Source organism: Amblyomma maculatum, chromosome 6, assembly GCF_055883805.1.
Source record: "Amblyomma maculatum isolate TAMU_Amacu chromosome 6, ASM5588380v1, whole genome shotgun sequence".
Lineage (NCBI taxonomy): Eukaryota > Metazoa > Arthropoda > Arachnida > Ixodida > Ixodidae > Amblyomma > Amblyomma maculatum.
In genome coordinates this window covers 112,525,921-112,552,901 of record NC_139349.1, presented here as the reverse complement: position 1 = coordinate 112,552,901, position 26,981 = coordinate 112,525,921, and the positions used below count along the sequence as shown (strand labels likewise).

The 26,981-nt window shown below is 47.4% G+C and overlaps 1 protein-coding gene and 1 pseudogene across 2 annotated transcripts in view; both read left to right on the top strand.

Moving 5' to 3' along the window:
• The window catches only part of LOC146186613 (irregular chiasm C-roughest protein-like), a 354,131-nt gene that overhangs the window by 309,807 nt on the left and 17,343 nt on the right, over positions 1-26,981 (top strand). For both annotated transcript variants that reach the window (XM_084607354.1, XM_084607353.1), the window contains 3 exons: positions 4,109-4,215; positions 10,311-10,518; positions 18,122-18,236. In XM_084607354.1, coding sequence (XP_084463480.1) covers positions 4,109-4,215; positions 10,311-10,518; positions 18,122-18,236 — 430 coding nt within the window. The remainder of the gene's footprint in view (positions 1-4,108; positions 4,216-10,310; positions 10,519-18,121; positions 18,237-26,981) is intronic.
• LOC146186614 (uncharacterized) lies at positions 12,124-13,014 on the top strand (annotated as a pseudogene).

Here is a 26,981-nt window from a genome sequence, read left to right as displayed (position 1 = left end):
CCTATACTTTCTCAGAAGGCAAGCTTTGACCTTCTCGTAGTTGTCCGCGTCCTCCTTGCTTAGCCGCGCGACAACCTCCGCTGCCTCGCTGGGCAGAACCGTCAATAATCTCTGAGACCAAGTGTCTCGCTGGAAGGACAGTTTTTCGCAGGTTCGCTCAAAGTTAGCCAGATACAGACCGATATCCCCTGATATCACATATGGCTGCATGTACTTTGACATCTTGAAATCTGCCTCCTTGTTGAGACGAGGTACCGCTAGCTGGGGACAATCGCCCGACCTCTTGCTCAACTCTAGTTCTAATTTCCGGAGCTCAATTTCTTGGTCCAGCTTTTTTGCTTCTCTTTCAAGCTTCTCACGTTCGTGCTCCCTTTCCTCTTTTTCCCTCTCAAGTTCACGCTCCCTTTCCTCTTTTTCCCTCTGACGTTCGCGCTCCCTTTCCTCTTTTTCCCTCTGACGTTCGCTCTCCCTTTCCTCTTTTTCCCTCTGACGTTCGCGCTCCCTTTCCTCTTTTTTTTGGGCGATGAGGTTCCATGCTTCACTGAGCTCCTCATCATCGGCTCCCAAATCTGTGATTGCCTTTATAATCAAAGGTTTTCGTGCCAAACCACTTGTATCAATTCCCAGTTCCTCACACAATTGCAACAGTTCCGGTTTCTGCAGCTTTTGTAGGTCCATGATCGCTCCGAGTGTCGGCTACTTCCAAAACAACAGTGCAAACTACCAAACCTAAAGGCGTTTCAACACTTTTTTTACCAGTTCTAAAATCTAACCCTGTTCTAGAACCTGGTCCACATCAGAAGAAAAGCCAAGCACTCACCCACACATGCGATCGATGTTCCGAGCTGCTCTCTTGTTGGCCGATTGTTGCGCCTGCTTGTTGCTTGAGATGCCACCTCCGATCACAAGATGTGGCTTGTAGATTCTGATCCACCTCGAATCACCAGATGTTGTAGCTTGTAGATCCAGATCCCACCTCCAGTCATCAGATGTTGTGGCTTGTAGATTCAAACCCCACCGCTGCCACCAGTTGTCGTGACGCTGGGGCTACGTCGACCCGGCCTTCACTTGGTAGCGTGCAGAGACTCGGGGTTGAAGTAGGATTGAATCTTCGAAGTTGGTGAAATATGTACAAGCAGGTTTAATGGCACTTTGAGAAACTTATTTACAAGATTTTTTTACAAGAAAAAGAAGGGTACATCAGCAAAATGGCAAACGTTAAGAGTTCATAGCGAGAAGCGACTGGATGAGCCGTTTACCCAGGGCCCAGAGCGACATTTCGTGCTCTGCAGCGTCCTTAAAAACCCCCTATGTCCAGCCCCTCTCTGAAGATGCTGACCAACCAAATCCAGGGCACGCCCCTCAGGTATCGGCATCCAATCGAACACATCACTGCACTGATGGTCTGAAGCACTGACTGGTCCGGCATTCATTCGTTGGGCGTGATCACTTGTTGGCGGGAAAAGCTTGGGAACGGCGAGGAGAGGAGGTACATTTCTATTCTTCAGCAAAGAAACCACAGGCTGGTTCTGACAAGGGGTTTTACTTCTCAGAAACCCGAGTGCACGTGGCGCCGCATAGGGCTCCCAACATGGTCCCTTTTCGACAATTGCAAATCTTTCCTGCATTCCCGGGAAATCACTTAATGGCCGTGTGAGTCATGCTCCTTTCTTGTCCTGCACGTCAGCGGACATGTCACTCTGTCGTCTCCTTTGGATAGGAGGCATTCATCACTGGAGGATAGCACTTCTCGACTGGAAGGGTGAACAAAAGAAAGAAAGCACTTCCTGCTATTTCCCTCAGGGGGACGTTTCTTTGTGTTTTTCCAGACGTTCTCTTGACAGGGTCAATTTGGCATTTGCAGGTTGTCCACAAAGCAAAACATGCTTACAAAACAGGATTCCTGGAAACAGGCTCACTTAGAGCCATTGGACCATCACCACATATTCACAAAACTTATCCATGCCCACAGGCGAACAATAGAGCGCGCAATTGCGGATGCTTGGTCGTAACATCAGTTAGCGAATCGATGTGAATCCTTGCTCTCGACGACGGCTATGGGCATCGCAGTTCCGCCGGCTGTTTACGCACATCGGTAGCAAAAAAAAAGCGGCGCCTAATATGACTTTCCCGTTTACTCTTTTCTGTCTTTCCTTTTTTTTTTTTTTGCATAATCGCCTTTTCTTCTTCTACAGATACGCATGTAATAGCTTGGAGTGCAAGGCTAGTTTGCGCGCTTGTTTTCAGCTCAGAGAACTAGCTTATAAACTGAGAGCTAGAGTGCGGCACCGTTTGCAAGACTAAACCTAACAAAGATTGCTGTGGGAGACTCTTAGAACGGAGCAAGTTGTACTATACGAACCTGGGCTATGCGCGCAGGCATGTAAAGCATTAATGTACCCCGCTCGAAAGGAACAGAGGGAAAAAGGGGGTCACGCTTATTTGATGAAATGAAGAGCAACAAACATCAAAACTACTAGGTACCCCTGCTTTAGCATTAGATCAAATCGCTGACGTGCTTGGCGCCTGATGAAAAGGGTTCACTCTACTTAAAAGCTTCTGTCAAACAGCTTCAGGGGCAAGCCCTTCCATGACAGCTGCAGCAACCGTTGCCTAAGTTACTTTTGTTTCCTCGGTTTAACTGGAACTCTGCCTCTGTCCGGAACTTTATTATTTTTGTTATATCCAGTGCTTCATTCGTTTTGAGGCTGGTTTTCCTGAGCTGTTTCTCGTGTAATCGGCTCAAGAGTTAGTTTAGTTACTATGTTTCCTCCCTTGAGGCTCGTTCTGAGCTGGGCCCATCGCGCTGATACTCTGCTGCCGTTGAGCGCAGGCATACTTTTGCCGAACTCCTTTTGTTTCTTCGCGCCAGTAAATAAGCGTGCGAAAGGAAACCGTTGGTGCTTTAGTTTACTGTTTTTGATTTCTCCAATTAGTGGATGCAATTCCCTTACCCTTCTGGGGGCGCTGGTTAGTTGCGACCGGTTTTCTCTGCAACGGTGAGATCTTTTCTTTATTTCTACTGATTCCTTCAGCTTACTGTTTGGAGAATATACAGAATAAGATTTTTTTCTTTTTTTTTTGGGGGGGGGGGCGGGGGGGGGGGGGGGGGGCAAGTGCTAGTGCAAAAAAAGCTGAAGATTATCCCGGAACTGCCGCGGGCTTTTTTTTAGCCTATATGTTCGTGATGCCGCCCATGCCCTTGCAGTTAAAAAAAAAAAAATAAAAATAAAAAAAAAAGAAACTTCCACGCTGTCAAATTCGCTAAAGATTCACTATAGCGTCCGCGTGACCTGTATGCAAAAAGCTTTTGTCAGAGCTCAACGCGAATGTCGCTACGGCACTGTGCACCTATGTACGCTTACAACCAACGAATCAAACTTTCACGCAGAAGGAGAGCGGCTCCCCTTCACTGTTTCTGTGCGTTTCCTGCCCACCAGCACAGTCTTATTTACTGCTTTTATAGGACACACGCATACAGACAGCATTTCGACCAAGACATCACTTACAGTTTGGACATCGGTACGTTTCCCGTTAAAAGAACAAAATGCCGAATAGAAAGCCGCAAAACATCTTGCAACATTGCGCAGTAAGCCTCTCTCTGTTTCCCAACTGTCCGAGCTGTAAAACGACTTCGTTACCTCACTGTCACGCACGGAATAAAGAACGCTACCATGGACCAGAAATGAGCGCTTTGAGCTTATATAGTGCGATAGTCCGCCTCTGGTACCGTTTCGTATTTTTGTTGCCAGATATGCGTCTTACGCAATCCTGCACTTGAAGTATATAAGTTAAAAAAAAAACGACATAGGTCTTTGAACGTCAAGTTAATGCAAAACTTCGAATGATGGGTTTTGGTGCGTCACTCGGCAGTGTGTAAACTAGTTAGGAAAACGGAACGCAGAAGCGCAAATGACGCAGTGCAGTCTCGCAATGGAGCACGGCTCTTCATATATGTCGCAATGACACTTTCTGCTTTGTCCTTTTTGCCTTTCTCGTGTTGCATTTTTGGCTCAACGATTCCTCTACTGGCATCATCAAATTGAATTGAATGCGAAATAAACTATTTGTGAACCACGTGATAGCTCTTTCTCTCATCTCATCGCAGTGCCTCCGGAGCCCCCAAAGATCGTGCAGGGAGAGTTCCTGAAGACAACAGCTGGCATGACCGTCGAGCTGACCTGCGAGTCGCACGCCGGCAAACCGCCCGCTGAGGTGAGTGCGGGCACGTGCCGTCCATCGATTCTTGTTTCACGAACTTCATGAAGGGTGCTCTTTATCCGCTAACTTGCGCCCTACTATTTGTTGCTGTTGCTACCGCCCTGTTTGTCTCCACCCATTCATAATGCTTTTTCTTCAAGAAGTATTTGAGGGCTGGCCAAGTTGGTTACAATTCACGAGGACTAAATGGACTAGACATACACAAGCGAAAGACAAGGTGACCCGGATGAGTGTGGGTTCTCAGCGATTTTATGCACATGGTAAGGTGTCCATGGGCTATTTATTCATAGTTGATTCTGAACCCTGTAAAATGTCGACCAACACAAACATTGCTTCTACGAATGTACAAAAACACTTGGACATTCTCAGCGTTGGCTACTGACTACCGGCGCAAAAAAAAAAAAAAAAAAAAAAAAAAGAGAGAGAGAGAGAGATAGAGAGAGAGAGAGAACCTGCGAAGAACGCAGAAAACTGAGAACTTCTACTTGAGTCAACTATCAGTCACTCGTGTGGTCCAGGTATAATCCGAGTTTTCTTCAAAGCAATGAAAGTGTCTCACGCGCACCTTTAGAAAGGCCGCTCTTTATTCATCATGTTCTGTCACCTAAGAACCGTCCCAACGTACCAGCGGGATTAGAGAACCCGTTCCGAAACAGCAGTCATCTTCTGATCCCACGCTTCGAAACTGTTTGCGTGATTTGTGAGGAGATGATGACCGTGCACTTATCCACAACGACTATTTCTACAAACGGCACTCTCGTTCGGTCGGCGTAAATTTACATATAGCGATTCCCGGCACTGTGCACGAGCGGGACTTCGTTCTGCCCTGTGACAGTTAGTGCGCGTGTCAGCGCCTTACCGAAATTCCAAATGAGTTGAGCCGTATATATAACGCCACCATTCTTTGTGACACTGCACGCCCGCTCTAGGATCCCCATATTAGGTAATATTATAGCTTTCTCTATTACGCAATACTCTGCCGCGCTAGTGGTGATAATATACTGTGCCCTAAAGTCATGTTTTGTTCTACAGCTCTCCTTTAAAGAGGCTCTCTACATATAGGGCTAGTGCTGACCTGAATTTGTTTGTCATTGCAAAGTCGCCCATTATCATACTTTTGCCCCCCATTTATTCTCTCTCTAACATGGATGCACATGTTTTTTGCTCGTCTAGAAAAATAAGAGACAAGTTTTCAACTGCTTCTTCAATGAAAATTGTGAACTGCTCAGTACCTGCAGCACAGCGTCTAAGAATTGTTCTTTTTTTCTTCTTTTGTAGTGTTCCGGGATTCCCCTAAATTATTTGTTCACACATAACAAGCGAGTTCTCTTTTCGGAAGACGCTCGCCCTAGCTGCTGGAATTACTATGATAGCTCAAGTGCATATTCCGGAAAGCCGGACAAAAAAATATCGTGTAGTGGCACATTTGAACGGAGGGCTTTAACCTCTCGATTTTGTTTGCCATAAGGTTATAAGCGGAAAGCGAAAGAACAAGTTCGCAAGGTGCACAATTTTCTCTTTTCTTTGCAAACAACTCAGCTGAAGCATTACAGGAGCGAAAAGTTCCGCCAAAAAAAAAAAAAACAAGAAACAAAAAAAAATATTTTTTTGGTCTGTAGCTTATGGATGCGATAACTTCCTTCACTTCGTTATATCTTCGGAGGTAGAGCGAAGTCTGGAAATCGTACTTTCCGTCTTTTTTTTTTTTTCGTACTTTCGCCTGACAAAAGGGCAAGTTCACATTATTTCGACACTGCGTACAATGACAAATCTCCGCGCCGCCTACATCTAGGCAGTGGGCGCGCGGCGCGCGTTTACATCATGCCGTGTATGCGTGTCGTCACACTCGCGTATGCGCCCACAACCGCCTGGGCACGCTGCGAAGCGCCGCCTCAACGGGCGAACGACCCCACTCTGTCAGTGCTTTCCTTCTGCGCAACGTTCACCTTTTCTCTTCTTTTGCATGGTTCATGTATCCTCGTCTTTCGCGCTATTTTACGTGCTTCTTGTAGTAAGGTTCTCTCGCCGCACCGCGGCGTGTTACGATAGCAACCGCATTTGTCATGTAATCAATCGCGTCCTTTCCTTCTCTGCTGAGCGCTGCGTCCCCGAGACCTGGCGCAGACACGACCGCAACGCACCGCCTTGGTATCAGAACTATAAAAAAAAGGTTTCTAAGCAAGCGAAATTGCATTCATAATAAAATAAAAGTGTAGAAAAATTCAATCACCATCACAAAAAAAAAAATATTACTACCGATCTGCGGGGTCCCGCGCCGCGACATTTAATGTCCGTTCGTCCTCGTCTCCGCGTTTCGCATTGTTGTGCCGCATTTCTTCTTACTTTCTGTTTTCCCTCTCTCCCTCTGTCGCCAATTTCTCTCCTCTTCATTTTTTTTTTTTTTTTTTTTTTTTACACAAGGAAATCACGAAAGGGGAGAAAGCGTTTGTGATTCGCTCACACGTACAAATTAGTTCGCGTGTCTTTCATCTCCCATCTTTCTTTCTTTTTTTGCGAATTTCGTTCGCTCTCTTTTCTCTCTTTCTTTTTTTCCTGAGGCGTCCGCCCTTCTGCGTGCTTGAAGCCGGTACCGATCTTCCTGCCTTCGTGCGTTCGTTCGATTTGGCAGCTCGCTCACACGCATGTACATACGTGTGCGAGCGCCTGGCACGCACGTAGACACTTCGCCGCCCGCGGCACTCTCGAGCCTGGTTCGGGACGAACGGGTGTTGGAAATAGGGGAAGCGGGAATTAGGGAAGGGGCGAAGAAATAGACGAGCGCAGAGAGGGCGGCGGCGTGCGCCAGTCGAAAAAGGGAATGTGAAATATGCGCCAGCAATCACGGTAATGCGTGGAAAGCGATGCTTAGTAGGGCTTCCCGCTCGGCGGCAATCGATTCGTACGAATCTTTTAGAAAAAGGAATAAAGAGAAATGGGGAGGTCGCAGGGAAGGAAAGGATGTGAGAAATACGCGCACCCCTCCTCTTGTCGAAGCTTCAATCGCACGGTTGGCGCGTTCTGTGGCGACGGTTCGCTTGTCGCTGTCGCCGCCGTAGCTGTCTGCTTCCTGTGATGACGAAAAAAAAAAGAAAAGAAAACGGAGAAAAGCACCAGTAAAAAGAACTAGGAAAACAAAAGTTGTTTTCGTTCAAGGTAGCCCGATCCTACGCAGCAGTACGAGTGCTCTGCCCGCGTTCTATGTTTCGCTCGTGCGCCTTTCCCCGTTGGCCTGTACTAGCTCTAGCTTCGTCTTCTTGTCAGTCTCTGGCTATGACAAGCCAGGCATAAGGGCGAAGCCTGCCGGCGGTTCGCTCTAAACTTTATTTTGTGACAGGATGAGGCTGTAAAATTGCCCCCTAAGCGTTTATGATCTCTCAAATTTAATCAACGCGGTTATGGTTAAACCTATCTCCTGCAATGGGACTATGCGCCACGTCGTCTCCTCTCATGTTATTTTTTCCTCATACGCGTTTTCATTTCTAGCTTCGCCTGTTCTGAAGTGATGTTCGAGTTCGAGAGAGAGCTGAACTGAATATAGAGGGGAAGAGTAAGCGGTAAAAGATATTTACGCCTTGGTGGGTGGTGAAGCATTCGTGTCGAGGCGTATTGGAGCTGTTATCGAGAAGGCGTGCAATCAAGTGATCTTTCGTCAATGGCAAAAAGTTTACTCTGTATTGGGCTGCCTCAACATCTATGTTGGATTTTTTTAACTCCCCTCCTCGTGTGCATGGCAGCTGACGCGTGGTGCACGTGACTATCATCACTACTCTCCACGGCATGCGACTATGAAGAATGCTAGCAGTCGAGAACGCTGTAGAAGGAAAGCGCACGGATAAGTTCTTTCTTCTCCCTCAGACCAGTGGACCAAGTAAATTGACCCTGAATTATGGGGGGATAAAACTAGGGCCCACATAAACACTTTCAATTTCGCGATTTAAATGTTGTCTTGCATATGTTTGGGCTACGAGACACGTTTCATCGTAGAATATCCCGAGATTGACTAAATGTTCATCTACTATGTCATACCGCTGTCTTCAGCGGGAATTCTCTTTCGTGGAGGCCATTTTTTCAGAGTTCGCTTGAAGAGAAAAAAAAAAATGGGGGGTTAACGGAGCGCAGAATATTGTGCAGCAGCATCGTTTGCCCTGGTTTAGCATTGGTTTGGCCTACTAACCACGGCTTCACGATCCATTGACTCCTGCTGTCACCGTCGTATTTGCCTCTGCTATTTTCGTCGTTCAGCAGAAATTCCAAACAAGCCTAGATCAGTTTTCGTGCATAAGAAGGCAAAGGCAACCTGTTCAGGAACGTCTAGGCTGGGCTACGACGCGGGCTTGTCCTACACAGCTACCATTTGGACAGGAAAATCGGAGCGAACTTGCGCGCGGGACGTGACGGTCGTCCACTTCTTGAGTTACGTCGAGGGCAGGTGTCAAAATACAGCCGCACATTCATATATCAATACCACCCGTGGTTAAAAAAGAAAAGTTCAATGCACACATAGAACAATTCGTGCACACGCTCGTGTTGAGGTCGGCCACGCTATACTCCTTGTATATTTTTTTACTAGCGTAAGAAAAAAAAAAAATGTTTAGAGCAATTCGAGCATCGAGCCTAAATTGTTTTCAGATAAAGATCTCGGGTTTCTGCTGTCGTGCGGTATTCATTTTAGGAGCATGTAATATCTGACGTGTGTCAAGAATAACGGTCATGGACGATGGAAAGCAAATTTATGAACGAATCAGACAATCTGGTGCGAGCGACCTGCTTTATGCTTTTTTGATGAAATCTGCCCCAAATAATGCTGCTCACTGGCCCTGGTGATGAACGCACAAAAAAAATATATGGTCCGCTAGCTGACCTCTTTTTCCTGAGTTGCTTATGCGCCATAAAACACAACACACAATAATCTTTCCTACATCATCTGGTCCTTCGATCTCTCTATCTTTAGGCTCACGCTGTCTTCGCTTACGCTGCCTTTGTTGCCCAGCCCTGGGAGAGCGTCTAACACCTGCGGGCGCTACTGGCGTCTTATATTCTTCCCCGCCGGAATCCGGGGCTCGCCTCGGGTAGCCGGAGCTATGTGTCGGGAGCGGGCTAAACGGGTTGGGACGAAGCGCGCGACACGACACGCGGTTCTCTGGAGCACGGAGGCAAACTTTTGCGAGCAAAAACGGTTATTTAGAACGCCAGAAACAGAGGGACCACCCGGCGCAGCGGCCGCACCTCTGACTTCCCCTTGCTCTGTGCAGTGGTGTAGAGTGATGTTATCGCTTGCATGAGTGCCTCCGCCCTTTTATTGCCCTCACTCCTCGCTATCTCATTCCTAGCTTGGAGCCTTAACCTCTTAATGCCTTAAGAAGTCAGATACACCGGATTAAAGGGAACCGGGTTAATTGGAGAAATATGGGAGAGGCCTTCGCCCTGCAGTGGGTATAGTCAGGCTGATGATGATGATGAAAGGGAGAAAAGTCGGTGTGTGTGTGTGTGTGTGTGTGTGTGTGTGTGTGTGTGTGTGTGTGTGTGTGTGTGTGTGTGTGTGTGTGTGTGTGTGTGTGTGTGTGTGTGTGTGTGTGTGTGTGTGTGTGTGTGTGTGTGTGAGTGTGTGTGTGAGTGTGTGTGTGTGAGTGAGTGTGTGTGTGAGTGAGTGTGTGAGTGAGTGAGTGAGTGAGTGAGTGAGTGAGTGAGTGTGCGTGTGTGCGTGTGCGTGTGTGTGTGTGTGTGTGTGTGTGTGTGTGTGTGTGTGTGTGTGTGTGTGTGTGTGTGTGTGTGTGTGTGTGTGTGTGTGTGTGTGTGTGTGTGTGTGTGTGTGTGTGTGTGTGTGTGTGTGTGTGAAGGGGGTAGGAGAGAGGTGGCACGGTAACTGTCCTTTTGGGGTACAAATTTTTTTCGGATAAGAATCCGGCTGTTACACCAAATCATCAGATGTTCATAACAGATGGGGCAAGTGCAGATGAAGCAGGATTCTTCACTCGTCGTAAGAGAGCTCTATAGTTAGTTCTGTGGGGTGACATCGATTCTTCTCCGAGCTGGTTATTCGATCTTCTCTCTCCCTTGTTTTTTTTTTTTTTTCTTTTTTCCTCTAACAGTTGACGTGGCTGGACGGCAGCGGCAATGTGGTGACTAGCGGCGTGGAGTACAAGACCGAGCCGCTGTCTGACGGCAAGCGCGCCAACGCAGCGCTCACGTGGACGTTCAGCCCGAGCCGAGAGCACGACGGCAAGACGTTCACCTGCCGCTCCGAGAACAAGGCGCTCAAGCAGCCCATGCTCGCCACAATACGCATGGAAGTGAAATGTGAGTTCACCCCCTTCTGCCTGTGAGCCGAACAGGTTTCAAATTCTGAATCATAACAAATGTATATTATATATATGTATATGTAATATGGGTGTGTGCAGATAACGAAAATTGAGGTCCCATGAACATTTTTTGTTTTCAATGAAATCTTTATATGTGGTGGGAAAATGCCTCGACACAAAGGAATGAATCTTAGTTTTGCAAGATATGCACTAAATTTTTCGGGAAAAAAATCGTATATCACTAGAGGTGAAAAACGCCGTTTTGTCATTTCTAAATGTTGCAAGTTTGGGGCCCGGTTGCATAATCAATAATCATTTCTCGTTAATTATTTTCTAATGAATAATTGTGCGGAACTTTTACTAATAAATACACTAAAAGGAAAGCGTTGTGCTGCAATATCAGTTTTATTAAAAAATCGCGAACTTTGATTCAGGAGCAGCGCGCTGCACAAAAGCCAATTTTCCGCCCTTTATTCTGGCATGATTCTCCAAAATGTTTCCACTGAAACTTTTTGCCTGCAATATGGAGGTTATATTCTCTATTTCAAGCAAACAGCGCAGTTGTACGACTGTAAATATTTTTTTCCATGTCGCTTCAAAATCTGCTGAGGTTCAAAAACTTTAAAAACCGAGCAAATTTGATTTGAATTAAAAAAAAAACGTCTTCTTCGATTCTTTTAAAAATTTGCCAAAATAATCCCACATGTCTCGTATTTATAACGCGCTGATAAAGTGTTGCATTATATTGTTTTAAATTATAAAAATAAATACAAATTTAAGGTAATGTTTTCATTCAGCGGAATTTCTTAAAATTTGTTCTGGATAGCGTCTTCTACGAAACTTCGACTTAGAAAAGGCTAGATATATTCATACATATTCAGCGGTGTAGTTGTCTAGTGTGTAAGTGCAACTTCTTTGTATATTTAGCCATCATATAAGACAACTCGTATTCGCTTTGCAAACTTGCAAGACACTGGGACATGTTTGACTCCAGCATACTTTAGCTCGTAATTTTAAAGCTCGGACATTTAATGGTAGTCTAGATATGTATTCAAGACGCGCGTTGCTGCTCTGAAGGTATCTTTAACGAGATGCCGCCGCCGCGTGGGGAGTTAAGGTCAATCCCATCGTTCTCAGTCGCAAACTACCTCTTTTCCGAATGCTTAACACATCTGTTTGAGCTATGGCCTTACACGTAGCCTAATCTATCCGTGAGCGGATGTTATCGGGCTTCGAATTCGGTGAGGTCGCTTTTTCTCTCAGGCTTCTCTGCACGCTGTAGAGCTCCCTCCGCGAGAGTGCTTGGCACATCAGCGCATACGTAGTGCATACGGCTTATACAACAACAGTGCTGCCGGTTCATAACCAGTGAAGTGCGACAGGAAAATGTGCCCTGGGACCTGCGTCTGCTAACCACTATTGTTCATACGACACTCCAAGAGATGCCGAAAGTTGGGCGAGTTGGTTAACATTCATGATGGAAAATAGCGCGAAAGTACACGAAGGACGGAAGGAACATGTCCGTGTCTTACTTCCTTCCGTCCTTCGTGTACTTTCGTGCTATTTTCCATCATGACTCCAAGAGAGATGAGCGTTTCGCACCATGAAGAACTATTCGAGACGAATCTTTCGCGCTGACTACTCAAAGAGGCACAAGAAGAAAATTGAAAGTGGACGACATTTTCGCAGTGTAGTGGAACTCGATGTCGCGGCTCTCAGAAAAGTCTTTCTTCCCGAAGCAGCTCTCCCGTTGGCGTGAAAGCGACGTAATCTGTCAGAACTGTTATCGCCGCAACAAGAAAGACATAGATAACATGCAGAGAGACGAAATGGAAGTAGGCGAAGAATTCCGCCCAGAGCAGGAAATTGTGGAAAACTTAAACGCCAGTGTCAGTCTTTCTTCCGAAATTTCGCCCTTCAAACCACCGAGCATTGTGAAGAAACGTCTAAGACTTTCCTATGCGAAGCGAAAGTAGCGAGAGGTGACAAGAGTGGTGGTCAGGGAAATCCGATCAGAGATGCAGGCAGCATATAATGTTCCCGGAGCTTCTGTTGTACCAGTAGACGAGTGTGTGAATTGTATAGCTGGGAAAGCAACCTTCATGCCGCCTACAACCGATGTTCATCGTTTCAAGAACGTTGCCAGCTGCTGACACTACTACTATCCGCCCTGACTGCGAAAGATGTACACGTCATCCTACTTGAGGCAAAAAGGCACATAATGCAAAAGGCAAGGAATATGGCAGAGCAAAAAGGCGTGTGGTCCACTTTCGAAAGATTCACTAGGTGTAAGCTACAGCAAGGAGACATCACCGCGGTTTTAGAATATTGCACTACGAATTAGCTCGATTGCTCCAGGCAAAGTCCCAACAAAAAAGATGTGCGAATTCAGAGAGACGGGCAGAAAGAATGGCGAACAAAACGTTTCCTGACGTGGTCATTGTGAGAAGCTTACCGCCTGTACAAGATAAAGATAGCTCATCCCGCCGACTAATCGATGTTACCCTAATCCACCGACGGCGTCGGTGGATTAGTTAAACATCGATCAACGCACCACAACTTCAGAAAGCCCGCGAATGAGGCCATACAAACGGCAAGCAGCTTCGTAGACGCACTTCAAGGAACGCTTAAGAACGTCTATATTCTAGAGCTTGCACAGAGCGAGCTCGCAGATTTCCGAGAAACGAAGAAGGCAGAATGGAAAGTAGCAAGGAAAGTGCCTGGAGTCCAGACGCTTCACATGTGGAAGTATGTGCAGTCGACTGAAGGCAACGCTTTTTACGTGACCCCCACTGCAGATGCAGATTGGAAGAAACTGTGATATGGTTGGCGGTTCTGTGCTGGACAATATATGACGCAAATACCGACGTCAATGACTGCTTTTTTTTTTTTTTTGTCTTAAAGGATTTTTTTGAATTAGAATCTACACACAAAGTGGCATCATATCTGTAACTTGTCTCGCCACTTAAACCCTTTTTTGAATTTTGAAAATAAAAAGTTCCCCTTCAGAAGAAAGGAATTCTCTACTGTGGTGTTTCCCTGCAGAGCCACAGAACCCCGAGTTATATCAGATATACAGGAAACGCCACCGTTACTAAAAAAAGGGCTTGTAGAAAAACAGGCGACTTTTGCGATAGAATGATACCGCAAACCTTCACCTTACTCCTTCAATACTAAGTTGGGGGAATGGAAGCTCTGTGATCGGGGAATCTTTCAACACAGCTACTGGATTCACTCTAACAATGATTTTTTCAGCATAAGGGTGGAAAAGGTTTATGTTTATTGCAAGAGAGGGAGATAGACGCTTGCTAGAGGTAGAGGATTGCTTCCAGTTCCGTCGTCGCGCACGCGGCCATCTGAGTGAGCCTTCACCGACAGCGCCGAAGATATCAGATTTCGCTAACCCGCGCCGCTATCGTCGGTATCGCTTTTAGCCATCGCCATAGCAGCTATCTCAGAAACGGCCACCTTGTATGCGCGAAGGAGACGGGAAGCTGGAGCGGTCTGCATCGGTTAGAGCGCATAGCAATGAAGAACGCTATATTTAACACTTTTGGCGAGATTCCCCCAGATTCCTGTTATGTATGCAGATTAAAAAAAATTAAAAGTGCAGGTATTCTCTATAAATAATATATTGCATAGCAAAGCGCCGTATACAATGTAGAACTTACACTGTGCGGACACGTTTGACCGACGTTAAGCAGTTCTTAAGAAATTATACCAAAAAGCAAATTTTCTCCAATTTTAACACACTGTAATCGCAAAAGATAAACCAGGGGGTTGATGAGTTTTTTGTAAACCCTGCGAAAGGAAATCTGCTTGCATTTTCATCGCGCCGAATTTATTTGTCCTTTCGCAGTAAGCTTTCCAAGGGTAATACTACGAAATCCCCAGGAATTCAATCATGAGCTTGAGTTTGTATTTATTTTTATAATTTCACACATTATATAGCAACACATTATCAGCGCGTTATAATTGCGAGACATGGGGGATTATTTTGACAATTTTTTAAAGGAATCGAAGATGATTTTTTTTTTTTCGATTGAAATCACATTTGCTCGTTTTTTGACGTTTTTGAACCTCAGCAGATTTTGAAGCGCCATGGAAAACAAATTTACAGTTGTAAAACCGCGCTGTTTGCTTGAAATAGTGAATAAAACCTCCATATTGCAGGCAAAAATTTTCAGTTAAAACATTTTAGAGCATCATGCCAGAATAAAGGGCTGAAAATTGACTTTTGCTCAGCGTGCTGCTCTTGAATCAAAGTTCGCGATTTTTTAATAAAGCACATATTGCAGGAAAACGTTTCCTTTTCAGTGCTTTTATTAGTAAAAGTTGCATACATTTATTCATTAGAAAATAATTGATGAGAAATGTTTAGTGTGTATGCAAGCGGGCCCACAACTTGCCATTTTTTGAAATTGCAAAAACGGTGTTTTTCACCTCGTGATATACGATGTTTTCCCGCGAAATCTACTGCATATCTTGCAAAACTAAGGTTCATTCCTTTCTGTCGAGACATTTGCCCACCACATAAAAGATTTCATTGAAAACAAAAAATGGTCTTGGGACCTCAATTTTCGTTATATATATATATATATATATATATATATATATATATATAACCCCGAACCTCCACCAAGTGTTAAGCGGGGATCCAGGCACTGGTAGTGGGCACTGGTAGCGAGTAAGACCGGAGCGGGGGTGTCTGAGCTTGTAGACGGCTTGTCCGCAAAAAGGCACTTCCTCTTTCTCGGCGATCTGTCCGCCTGATTGGAACTTCCTCTTTACTATATACATAGTGACATTTTTCATATGTATAAACGGGTACCTCAAAATGTTGCTGGCTGAGAAAGGATTCATTTGGGAGATGCCGGTAGCAACGCCATCTTCGTCATGGTGTCATGGTAGGGCACTTTAGCATGGTTAGTTTAGGTGCAGCTACGAAGGTCATCAGTAGCAAAATATGGTGCCCTTAGAGGGCCACAATTCATAGGTTAGCGGATTGTCGCGCCACCTGCGGCATTCAGGCAAATTACCCAGCGTTGTTGAACGAATAGGGAAATTAAAAGCTTCAGGGCGATTCTCCTCATATATTGGCGGCGCTGCGGTAAGCGTCCTCCTCTGAGCGGCCACGAGAAATATACCCGCTTCGAAAGGTAGTTTCTTAATTGATATGATTAATTAGGTAGCTCTGATAGTAACGACACAGGACTTGCCAAAATTTTTGCTTTCTGGCAATTCATTCGCTTGGGATCTCGTTTAGAATCCAAGAGTTTGGCTGGATTACTAAATGATAACCAAAATGGAACTTTGCAAGCGGAAATGTTTATAGTAATTTTATTTCTTCTTTTCCTTTTTTGCGCAAGACCTTTGGAAAGAGAAATTTTGAGGAATCTTATTTTTTCTTTTTTTTTTCATTTTCGTAGAACCTGCTAACTCATATGAGTTCCTTCCGTATTTCTTAGCATATTACCCTCCATCTTGAGTACTGCTGATGCTGCTTCACTGAAACACGGGGACTTTTGTATCAGGAATCTTTTGGAACATATTGAAAACTTGTATATTATAATTTATAATATTAAATCGGCATTCACTTCTGTGGGTTATATTCGCAGTCAATAGCTTCTTCATGCTTCACCAAGCGCTTGGAGACACACTCGGAGAAAAAAAAAAGCACCACATTTTAGGAGGTTTATACCCCCCCCCCCCTTTTTTTTTTTTCTTATTGTTGTTGTGAAAGCGATTGATAAAAGTGTCGCGCGCTGCACGTGGCCGCCCCGAACGAATAGGTTACATCAGTAATGCCCTTTTGAGTCAGATTTTCTTAATCGAATTTCGAGAACACAGTGAATTTGAACGCATAAATAGAAAATGGAATTCGCTTTGCAAGGTCCGAATGAGTGAAAAAAAATATCGCCGTGAATATAGATGAAATGAGAGAAGAGCGTGTAAAGAAAGAAAGAAAAAAAAAAAGCGAAGTGGTTATTGAGCGGGCGAGCCAAAGGCAGAGAGGGAAGGTAGACGACTAAAAATTGAACGTGACAGAGCGCAGTTAGATTCGCCCCAAATGCGTCAGCTCTGATTCGATTACCTTTCTCGATGTTTGAATCAACCTGTTTGCCTGGCGTCTTTTTTTTTTTCTGTTTTTTTTTTTTTTTTTTTTTTGTTTTTTTTTGCCGTAGCAGTGGCGTCATTTTGAGTCAGTCCACGGCGACACAGTGGAGTCTCAAACCTGAACAGCGGAAATACGAACGCGAGGAAGAACTAACATTTTTTTCGGCATTCATTCATTCTTCCCTTTTTTTTTTTTAAGGAGAGGAAACCACGCGGGTGCCACTTTCGGCTCAAGTTATCGGCGTCTGCTATCAGAAGCTCGGTGCGGACCTATGGAACTGAAACCCACGCGGCACGAAAGGAATTCCAATTTACTAGCAACCAGTCCGTGTGGCTCTTGGCGTTGCCATAGGTTCTGCTCATCTCCTGTCGAAAGAGCGTTTCTCCACGCCAGGCTAAGTCTCGCTACTTCGGCTGGCATTGTATTCGTGAGCCACGCTCAGAGAACTTTGACTTGCGTTCTTGCGTTGTCTCGCGATTCTTGACCGCATACGGCGTTATATTTCTATTCGCTGAATTTGCACTGCGCGGATAGACGTTCCTCCTTCAGTTGCACTCCGTCTTCCTTTCTTCTTTTTTTTTCTTCCTCAGTCGAGCCGGTTTTATTCACACCTAGCTCTTACCTGCATTTTTTTAATCCTGTCTACGTTTTATGGAGGAAGTGCGCGTCTTCTCCTGACTAGCGTCGCAGACAGGGGAACCGCTGGGGTGTATAGATAAGTCGGTCGATAGAAGCAGCGAGCAGCGTGTATCGGGGAAGACGGGGAGAGAGGGAGTAGAAAGCCGCGCTGCGTTGAGCGCATAGTATACGGTTTCACTGGCCCAACCATTCAATCTTCGCGATATATCGGCGGTGGAGAGAGAACACAAAGAAAAAAAAATTATTCACTTTCAGTGCTCCCGTCCACAGCTCGGTCCTCAGCTCTGTGTAGATCGAATGTCCAGTTCCGGTCGTCCATTTTAAGATGGTTCCTCGGACCGGTCCGGTACTAAAAATAAAAACTCAGTTCTCTGTGCAGTGAGTGAGCGCACGTCTCCCATTTCATGTTTACGCTGTCGGTCGCATGGTCGAATAACTGCTGGTACTTAATAAAAGATATACTTTTTTTATCGCTCGCAAATAAGTGTGGACGTTGCAGACAGCGTCAGCTAATTAAAAACCTAATTACAAAATATACGCGTGCCAGAAAATGGTTGTGGCTGACTTGCACTTGTAATCTGGGTATTGTTAGCAGAAAAAGACGATGACTAATCGCCAGTTGCCTTACTGATATAGGCAAGGTTGGCTATATGCTATCCTCCTCGTTGATGTATGCTTACCCTCAACAGGGTACATACAAAATTTCCTCTGAAATTATTTTTCCTACCTTTAGTGATTCATGCCTGTGTCACCTCCTTTCATGCTCTTAATTGTCAAAAGACGTTCCAGCGCAAGTTGCTTAATATTTGTCTTTCTTACCAAAGTCCGTTTCTTTCTGGCGCAGATCCTCCCGAGATCACCCTCACCGTCGAGTCGGACAAGATATCGGAGTTTGACGACGTTCGTTTCCACTGTCAAGCAACCGCCAATCCGTCAGACATAGTGTACAAGTGGTACAGGTAAGCTGGGCTTTGCTCTTCATCAAACGCATGCTGTAGAGCTATGTTTTGTGGCTGCGCAGAGATCAAAACTCATTTAACGAGGTAACTCAAGTTAACTGCATGTGTCGCAGGACTTTCTGTCACTTGGTTGTTTTTTTTCTTTGCTCAAAAGATGCTCTCTTTTTTATTATTGTACGATCTAAAGAAACTTAAGGACGCCATCGCGCGCAAAAAAAAAAAACATCACAACTTCCACACTGACATCGTCATTGGACACAAGGACCGCGCTGTGTATCCTCAGCGGCACTCCACTCCCGACAGCAAACACCTGTCGTTCGCAAATCGTACGCCCAGCGGTGCTGACAGCAACAATTGCACTTACGCTCGAGTCGCTCGAGTCGGTGGGCGAAACAACTTGCCAGCAAAAAAAAAAAAAAAGAGTAAAAGAGAGGAAGCTTGAGCTGACGCGATTGATCCTTGTCGCGCATGCAACCCCCACGCCTCCTCACCTCCACTTCTCTCTTCTTTTCTAGAACCTCGTTTCGCTATCTGCAGCAAATGAATCGAACGATTCACAGCGGCGCACAGCGGCTGCGGTGTGAATTTCACAAAAGCGCCAGTCCAGCATCCACAGAAAGTGTGCCCCTGTGCCCGCGACCCGGAGGCTGCTATAGCGCTCCCATGCATGCGACCGGGCGCTTCGAGTGGGGCGTTGACTTCTGAGTGGCGTTAATAGTTTATATATGAACGCTCTTCTTCTCGCTGCCCGGTGAACCCTTCGCAAAGGCGGCTGCTGCGCATCGCGGAGCAGAAAGAAAATATCTTAATGACAACGACGTGCTTTGAAATATTCAAAAGTGCCGCTTCGTTCCCTGAACGAGGTCTCGTCGCCGCCGCCGCTGCATTGCGAATGCGTGAGCGGCAAGCACTCCGTGCCCCGCTGGGGAGAACAGCGATTCCCCAAAGGGGATCGCGGCACATGAGAGATGGGAAAAGAAGGACTAGCGGGTGTGGGGAGTGTGTCGCGTCGCTCCGGGAGGAGGGGTCACGGGGACATTGAGTAGGCATTCGTCCTTGCCGTGTCTTGAATGCGAGATGCAGACGCTTGCGCAGCCGCGCGCGTGTAACTCCGCGAGCGCGATAGAACGCTATCTGCCGCGGCTGCTGACACCGCCGCCAGGCGGCGTGAAGGTGGCGGCGATGGACAGAGCCAAAATGGGAGAAGTGTAATCTAGAAATGTGCAACTTTCGACATGCCCGCCGAAATGGGCAGTAATGGATTCGTCGCCAGTGTAGACCTGCACACTGAGCGCGGGTCTCCGGCGGTGAAGTAATGACCTAGGGAAAGCCATTTCGCTCGGTCTATAGCGTGTCGGCAAATAAAAAATAAAGCTAAGAAGGCTCATCTCGAATAATGTAGCAGTTTGATATGAGCCGAGGGTGCACAGGTAAATGGCCCTCGTTCTGTTTTCGCCTGCGTTCCACGTAACACATGTCAGCGGCGCTCACGCTTGTCACGAGCCGAGGTGTACGACCTTTCCTTGGCTATTTCTTTTTTTTTTTTTTTCTAGTTTTAACTGCTGTCAAATCCAGAGCAATGAACCGCTCGGAGCGCCTGGTGCAGCAGCCTTTCCACGAACAAGAATTTGCGGTGTTCATCTTTTCAAGTCTCGCTGGTCGGTGAGGTTTGCGAGATCGTGATGGCCGTCGTCATGAGCGCCATGCGTGTTCAACGTGCAGAAGAAAAACAGAAGTGTACATGCATGCCCTCCTACCACGTCTTTTTTGCGCCGCGGGTCGCCACCTACATGCGATCGAATTTCCTGACTTCTTCATACGACTTATCTGTCTGTACACTGCGTCTGGCAGCGCTCCTTATTTATTGTAACGAAAACTTTAAAAGCACGTTCACGATTATTGTGTCCTAGTAACTCATTTTACTCATTTTGCCCATGGTGTTTCGGGCTACTTATTCAGATCGAAAAGCCAGAGGATTATTATCAAAAGCGACTTATGTCGCCTCTTGCGAACTACTTGCGTGTTGTCACAAGGCGCTAAAGTTTGCGGCATACACGACGTTCATCTGTACTGCACAAGTCCACGCCACGTGAAAGACCGCAACCGCACTAACAAAAAACGGTTCCACTTCATAACCGTTAACTGCTCATTAAGTGCACTCCAGGCGATCGATTTTGCACATCGTTCGGTTCGTAGCCCTTGAGCTCTCATGTATGCATGTACGCAGCCAAAAAAAAAGTTGATCAGCTGCGAAGATGTTACGTAGTGATGGTGTTTTAGAGCTTTTCGTGCACTCTTGCTTGAATTGCAAGACAGCGATAAAAATTTGCGCGATACTCAATCTCCGCTTTTAAGGGTATGGCGCGACAGAGTATCCCCTCTGCCGAATCTCCTAACCTCATTCGCGTACGCGCACTTTATTACTAACTTTAATCACTAAAACTTAATTTGTCCTTCTGTTATCTCACACCTGCTTATTAGCAAACAGACGTAAAATACTGCAGTAGGTGAAAGGCCAGCCGACATATATAAATTAACCAAGCCTTACTATAAGCTGCTTGCATCGCTTACAGCAATAACGACTTGAGATCCAAGTGTCTTGAGAAGCTTACTTTCCATCTTTCTGGGAACAAGCAGACTGACAGCGCCTGCCATTTCGACCATGTCATGTGGTCGCGTGACGTCACACAATTCACCGGCCAATCAGTGCCCGACCATGCCACCTGCCAAGTGCAAGCCGTGCGAGCGATTTTTTGCTCAAAATGCCGACAGAGATGCCTGGTTTTCTGGAGAATGGGCATCTTAGCCCTGTTTAAATGGGCCCCACAGTGGGGGTCGAGTTGAGGAGTTGAATGGACTCGAACCTACAAAGTTCACATGAACCGACCCGACAAGTGCAGAATCGGCTATGGATGAGCGGTGATTATGGCGGCACTTCGCATCGAGGCGAAGAACTAGCAGACGGCACCCGATTCCGTTGTTGTTTTTTTCGCGCATCTCTAGCGTTTTTCGTACATCTCTAGCTCCGCGTATCTCTAGCACCTCTCCCACTGTACCCCAACTCAGCCCGACAGCGTTTACATGCACCCTGCAGCGGGGTCGAGTCCAGTAAACCACCCCCTGCTCCGGAGTTGACTCGACTCGGTCCCTCGACTTCTCGACCCAACTCAACCCTACAGCGTTTACATGAATTCTGTAACCGGTTTTCGGCCCGATAACTCAATTCAACCCGCTCCTGTCAGGTCCATGTAAACGCCGCTAGGCGTTAAAATGACAGCGTTTGGTGACTCCACACTTTAAACTGTTCCCTTGCCGAGAGTAATACTGTAATCTGTCTGCAGAGCAGGAAAATTGTCACCGTATGCGCGCAATATATGAATCGTCTGCCTTTACAGCAGAATGGGGGGACCTCCTTTCGACGCTCCTCAGCAAGCGCGCCGCAGTCTCGGCCAGAGCGGAACCGATACGCCAAGGGCAACAAAATCGAGTCATTCTTTGTCTTTCTCCCTCTCTCTTTCTGCCAGTCGAAGCTCTTTTCATTATCGCACCTCGGGGATCGGCGGACGAATGAGCCAGCTGCCTCGAAAAGCCCCCGCTTCTGTTGGCGGCTGGAGTCGCATTCATCAAGGGGGGCGATCGGCGGCGGAGGAAGAAGAGAAGGGGTTGTGCTGCTGCTGTGTGGCCCCACGTCCTGACGCTGGCCGGATCTGGAAGCGCGATATTGCTACGGAAGCATCGACCGCCCGACAGACACGCGCATTCTCTCTCGAGTGCACAAGAAGGCAGAGGGAGGGGGGCGAAGTGAAAGGTTCTGAAAAGCAGCAGCGGCTGCTGAGCTGCTGTCTGCATGGTGCGGCTGCCATACAGGAACAACAACGCCGCCACCACCACCGCACTGGCGCTCGTGGTGGGAGGGAGTGGCGAAGAAAGCTTTCGCCGGAGAACGCGCGCGTTTTGTAATGCTGATTGTCCACCCATAACTCTCCACTCTTAAGTGCATCCGGAGCGCAGATCGAAGTCGCTTATTCGAGTCCCGTTTCTGCCGCTAACGCACCTTCTGTTCACTCTCTCTGCGCTATCGGCGCAAAGAGAGGTTAGAATGTGTTTGTGTGTAAGCGCGTATAGAGGGGCTGGGAAGAGTAAAGGTGGCGGCGCGTGCTCGCTCTTTTGAGATTACCAAATTGACCCGCATTTGGCTTGTACCGCGAACGGCGGAGTGCGCGCGCGAAGTGCCTCTTCCACTGCGGAGAAGCCTTCCTTGGCTTGAAAATAGAAAGCGACCGCTCTGCGAGGCGGCGAAAAAGCGAGGGGGAAGAAGCCCACACACCGGTACGCCTATTTTTTTTTTTTCTTTCTTTCTTGTTTTGGGCCGCTGCGTGCGCTCTTTTCAGCTCGCGCAAGGAGAGGCTCGGCGGCGATTACTTGGGAGAAGACGATGACGGCGGCAGCGCGGCTCTTTCTGCATCCTCGATGCTTTCTCCCCAAAGCCGTGTTTACGGCGGTGCATTTGGCGATTGGAAAGACGAGTTTTGAAAGCTTGGAAAGCTTCTTCCTTTTCCGTCCCGCGGCGACGCCAGGTGGCGAGGAAAGCTGGAAAACGGCCGCCTTGCAGCTCGCTGCAGCGTCGTCGGGGGCACCATTTCCTGATCAGCCTTTGTTCTTTCTCGCGCTCTCTCCGTCGATTCTCGGAAGAAAGAGCGAGGAATACGACGTGCTGAACTCCTGCGAGGAAGGGAGGTTGAGGGCGGCTGAATTAGCCGCTCGACGCGATCGGGCGAGCTGAAGCGAGTGCACAGCCGCCGTTGCGGACGTGTCGCTGTCTGCTCCAGTTTTGCGCCCCTGGGCACCCCCGTCGCTGCTTGGCATTCTCGACACGTTTCCCCCGAGGAGTCAGTCGTCGTGGCCCCGCCATGTCTCGGCTCTTGCACCCCGCTCTGCGTGCGCTTTTTAGTGGCTCCGCGTCAGCCTTAACTCCGCTGACTCTTGCAACGGAACGGCGAGAGGAAACAGGGGAAGGGAAGAGACAGAAGGCGGCTTTTGTTAACGGACGTTAATTCTGCCCCTGGCGAGTTCCTTCTGTGCCTTCTCAACCTGTCATGTTCTTCGACTTGCCCTCTTTCTTTTTTGAAGTTTGTTTTTCCATTACCAAATGATATTTTTCATACGCTTGTTATGTCTGCACGCTTTCTCCGCTTTAGTGTACAAAACAGAAGTGACGTTACTCGAAAGCAAGGTTCACCTGTCCTCTTTTTCATACCAATACCTTGCTATGCTTACCGGGTAAGTTGCACACGTGGCATCACGTCTGGCGTCATTGGCCTTATAGTTATTCTATTTTTAACAACCTGTCGTTTGGTTGAAGCGCTGGACAATCTTTTAAGTTCTGAGTAGCTCCTCGAATGTTATAACTGATGCGTTAATCGCCTTCGCTAGCAAACCTCGCACCGACATCTTACCGAATGGTTCAGAAACTGCTGACAGAAGCCTGAGAGGCAGATATACTGACCGCAAGAAAAAAATACATCTGCATGGATGCCTGCGAAATGCTCGGGAACGCAGGAGGAAAAGAAAGGCTACACTTTAGCTCCCATAATCTTGAGAGACCGGGCTTCATACAGGGGGTTTTGAGCATGCATACTTACACATCGCTATTACCCTATTCCCAAACCGCACTGTCCCCATATTCTAAAGCTCTCTGTTCACATTTTGCGTTACGGGGGATGAGGGTTTGGTTTATGGAGTTTAATGCGCCGAAGCAGCGCAAGCTACGAGAGATGCCGTACTGGGAGGCTCTGGAAATTTCGACCACCTGGTGTTCTTTAACGTGCACTGACATCGCACAACGCTCGGGCGCCTTGCTTGTCGCCTCGATTGAAAAGCGGCCGCCGAGGCCGGGATTCGATCCCGTATCCTTGAAGGGTGGCTGTTCCTGGCCCTACAGGGCTGGGACGGTAGGTAAACGCTGCTTGCGGCGGGGGCTAGCCAGCCATCGATTGTTTATCTGTTGCAGGCCGTCGTTGCACCCGCCACCGCTTAAGTGGTGGACGACGGCTGTTGCGGCGGGCTCTTTCTCTCCCTCTTCTTTTTCTTTCTTCTCTACTTTTTCTCTTCTGTCGGCCCCGCCGGGGTGATGCAGTGGTAAGACGCCCGACTACTGCCCGGAGTGCCCGGGTTCGAATCCGACCTCGGCGGCTGCGTTTCGATGGAGGCGAAACGAAGAGGCGTCCGTGTGCTGTGCGATGTCAGTGCACGTTAAAGATCCCCAGGCGGTCGAAATTACTCCGTACCACTACGGCTCCTCTTTCTCTCTTTCCACTTTCACTCCCACCTTCCTCCCTTTCCCTACGGCGCGGTTCAGGTGTCCACAGAAACAAGTGTGACATATACTGCGCCTTTCCCTTCCTGTGAACCAACTTTCTCTTCTGTCGGCACGAGGCAGCGGAGGTAGCTCAGCTACAGAGCCAGTAGCAGGCCCGTGCATTTTCTTTTCCTTCTTCCTACAGCCACACCAACAACAACAGAACATGGGGGACGAGGAAAGGGCAGGGCGCATTTCTAAAGTTGTGGCACTGTGCCGAGACAACTTAAAAACTAAGCTTTTACGAGGTTCCAGTGGTCCGAATACCTCTACGTGCGTGCGTGCGTGCGTGAGGGCGTGTAATAACAAGGACAATGGTCTCCGCACATCTAGCACAATTCTTGTCTCTTCAAACACCGCGTGGCGCGGAAGGATGGGGAGACATCCGGCGGAGGATGTGCAAAAAAAAAAAGAAAAAAAAAAGACAATTTCGAAAAGCGGACGCAGGAAATTCAGTGTACAGAGCGAATTATTTGCTTGGCTCGCGTGGGGAATGCAAGTAAGAGCTCGTGTAATGGTGAGCGGATTCTCTCGTAAATCAGCCTTACCGCTCGCGCAAGTTCGCGGGGTCCGGAGTTGAAAACATTCTTGTGACATTTCACTTTCGACGCTGACAGTTACCGCTTCGTGTGTTTCCCTTCTTCGTATCGCAATTTATTATCAGCTCCAGAGTAACTGAAATGTAAAATCATTTTCATGACATCAGCTTGCAGTAAGATACCCTTTTCTCCGAATGTAGTACATTTAAGATGTAGGCGTACCTTGAACAAGCGCCTGGGAAGGTGCTCCGCATATGCGAATATCGCTACTGCCAAGGTCAGTGCGTATGTTTAGAAATGAAAAATTCGCGAATGAGCTAATCTCATTGCCATAAATCGCGGCAGAAAATCGCCCTCTAAGAAATGATCTCGGGGTGTGTCGCACTAGTTGGAAAACGTGCGGGGTGCAACGGGACAGATGGGCGGCAAGGTTATTCTTTAGCGCAATGAATGGGTCTGGGGAGCTATTTTCTGCGGCTTGCCGCGTGCATCAAATGGAGCGCCTTATTCAGCCTGACGCGGTGAAGCAAGCAAGCACATAGCGTCCCTGTCGCTCTCCTTAGACCCCCTCGAAGCCACCAGAAGGAGCTTTGAAAGAGATGTGACGTCGATGTCTGCAAGGCGCAACTTATTGCAAGAAATTTTGATACAGGAATGTGTTAAGCACATATGTGTACATCTACGAGCCTGTAATTTTTTTTGTGTGTGTGTCCACTCGTCCATCCACGAGTCCACACGACGCGCGGATGGATGGATAAGCTCGGGAAAATACCAATGTAGGTGTGTGGACGTGTGGACGGAAACCTCACCTCTGTAACAACAGCACTAGTCATCGGGTTAAATAGTCTGTCTTTCTTATTTGGGCGCGCTTTTAAAAAGATTATCAAAGATTATCAATCGATGAGGAAGACGATAGCGTCTGCATTACACGGATATCTGTATGAGCTTCCGTAAAACCACGAATAGTCGAAGAAAGTAGTGGGTAAATGCCATGCGTACGGCTCCGCCTCTCCCCTCTCGATACCTTTGCTGCGTGCTGTGCGATCTCTGCAGTGCGCGTTAAAGATACCTGGGTAGTCGAAATGATTCCAGAGCTCTCATTCTGCGGCCCCTCTTTCTCTTTCTTCTATCACTCTTACCTTCCTCCCCCCCATCACGGTGTGGCAGAGACATCCGCGGAGAAGAGAGACAATATATTGCGTGTTTAAAACCAATTTACGCGTATCATTTCGTTACTTTTGCCTGGCAACGCATCATGTCACAGCACGCATGCATTCGTGCGATAGACTATTTATTCTGGTAGCATGGACGCGACTCAATTATTTTTTTTTTTATATGCAGAAGCGCTGCGAGGTAAATGTGACTTTTCCTGCCAACTAGGGAGAAAACGTCCCAATTTCATTTAACAACTGCGCGCTACAGAATGCCTGTATCTAGAACGTCTTACATACATGTCAGACATACTCGCAAACGCCCCGTGCGCAGAAGAGGTGAGGTGCTCAAAACGACTATAGTCGAGCGCCTTCAACAACGACGCCTGCCGAAGCCGACAGGACTCCCTTAATGGGGCAGGTGCAGGTAGGTCACCGCCGCTTGCGGCGGAGGCTAGCCTGCCACCGAATTTTTATCTGTTGTAGGCCGTCATTGCACCCGCCACCGCTTCGGTGGTGGACGACGGCTGAATTGTTACGGCGCGCGTCTTTCTTCCCCTCTTCCTTTTCTTTCTTCTCTATTTTCTCTTCTGTCTGTACGAGGCAGCGGAGGTGGCTCAGCCACAGAGCCAGTAGCAGGCCCGTGCATTTTCTTTTCCTTCTTCCTACAACCACAACAACAACAACAACAGTGGAA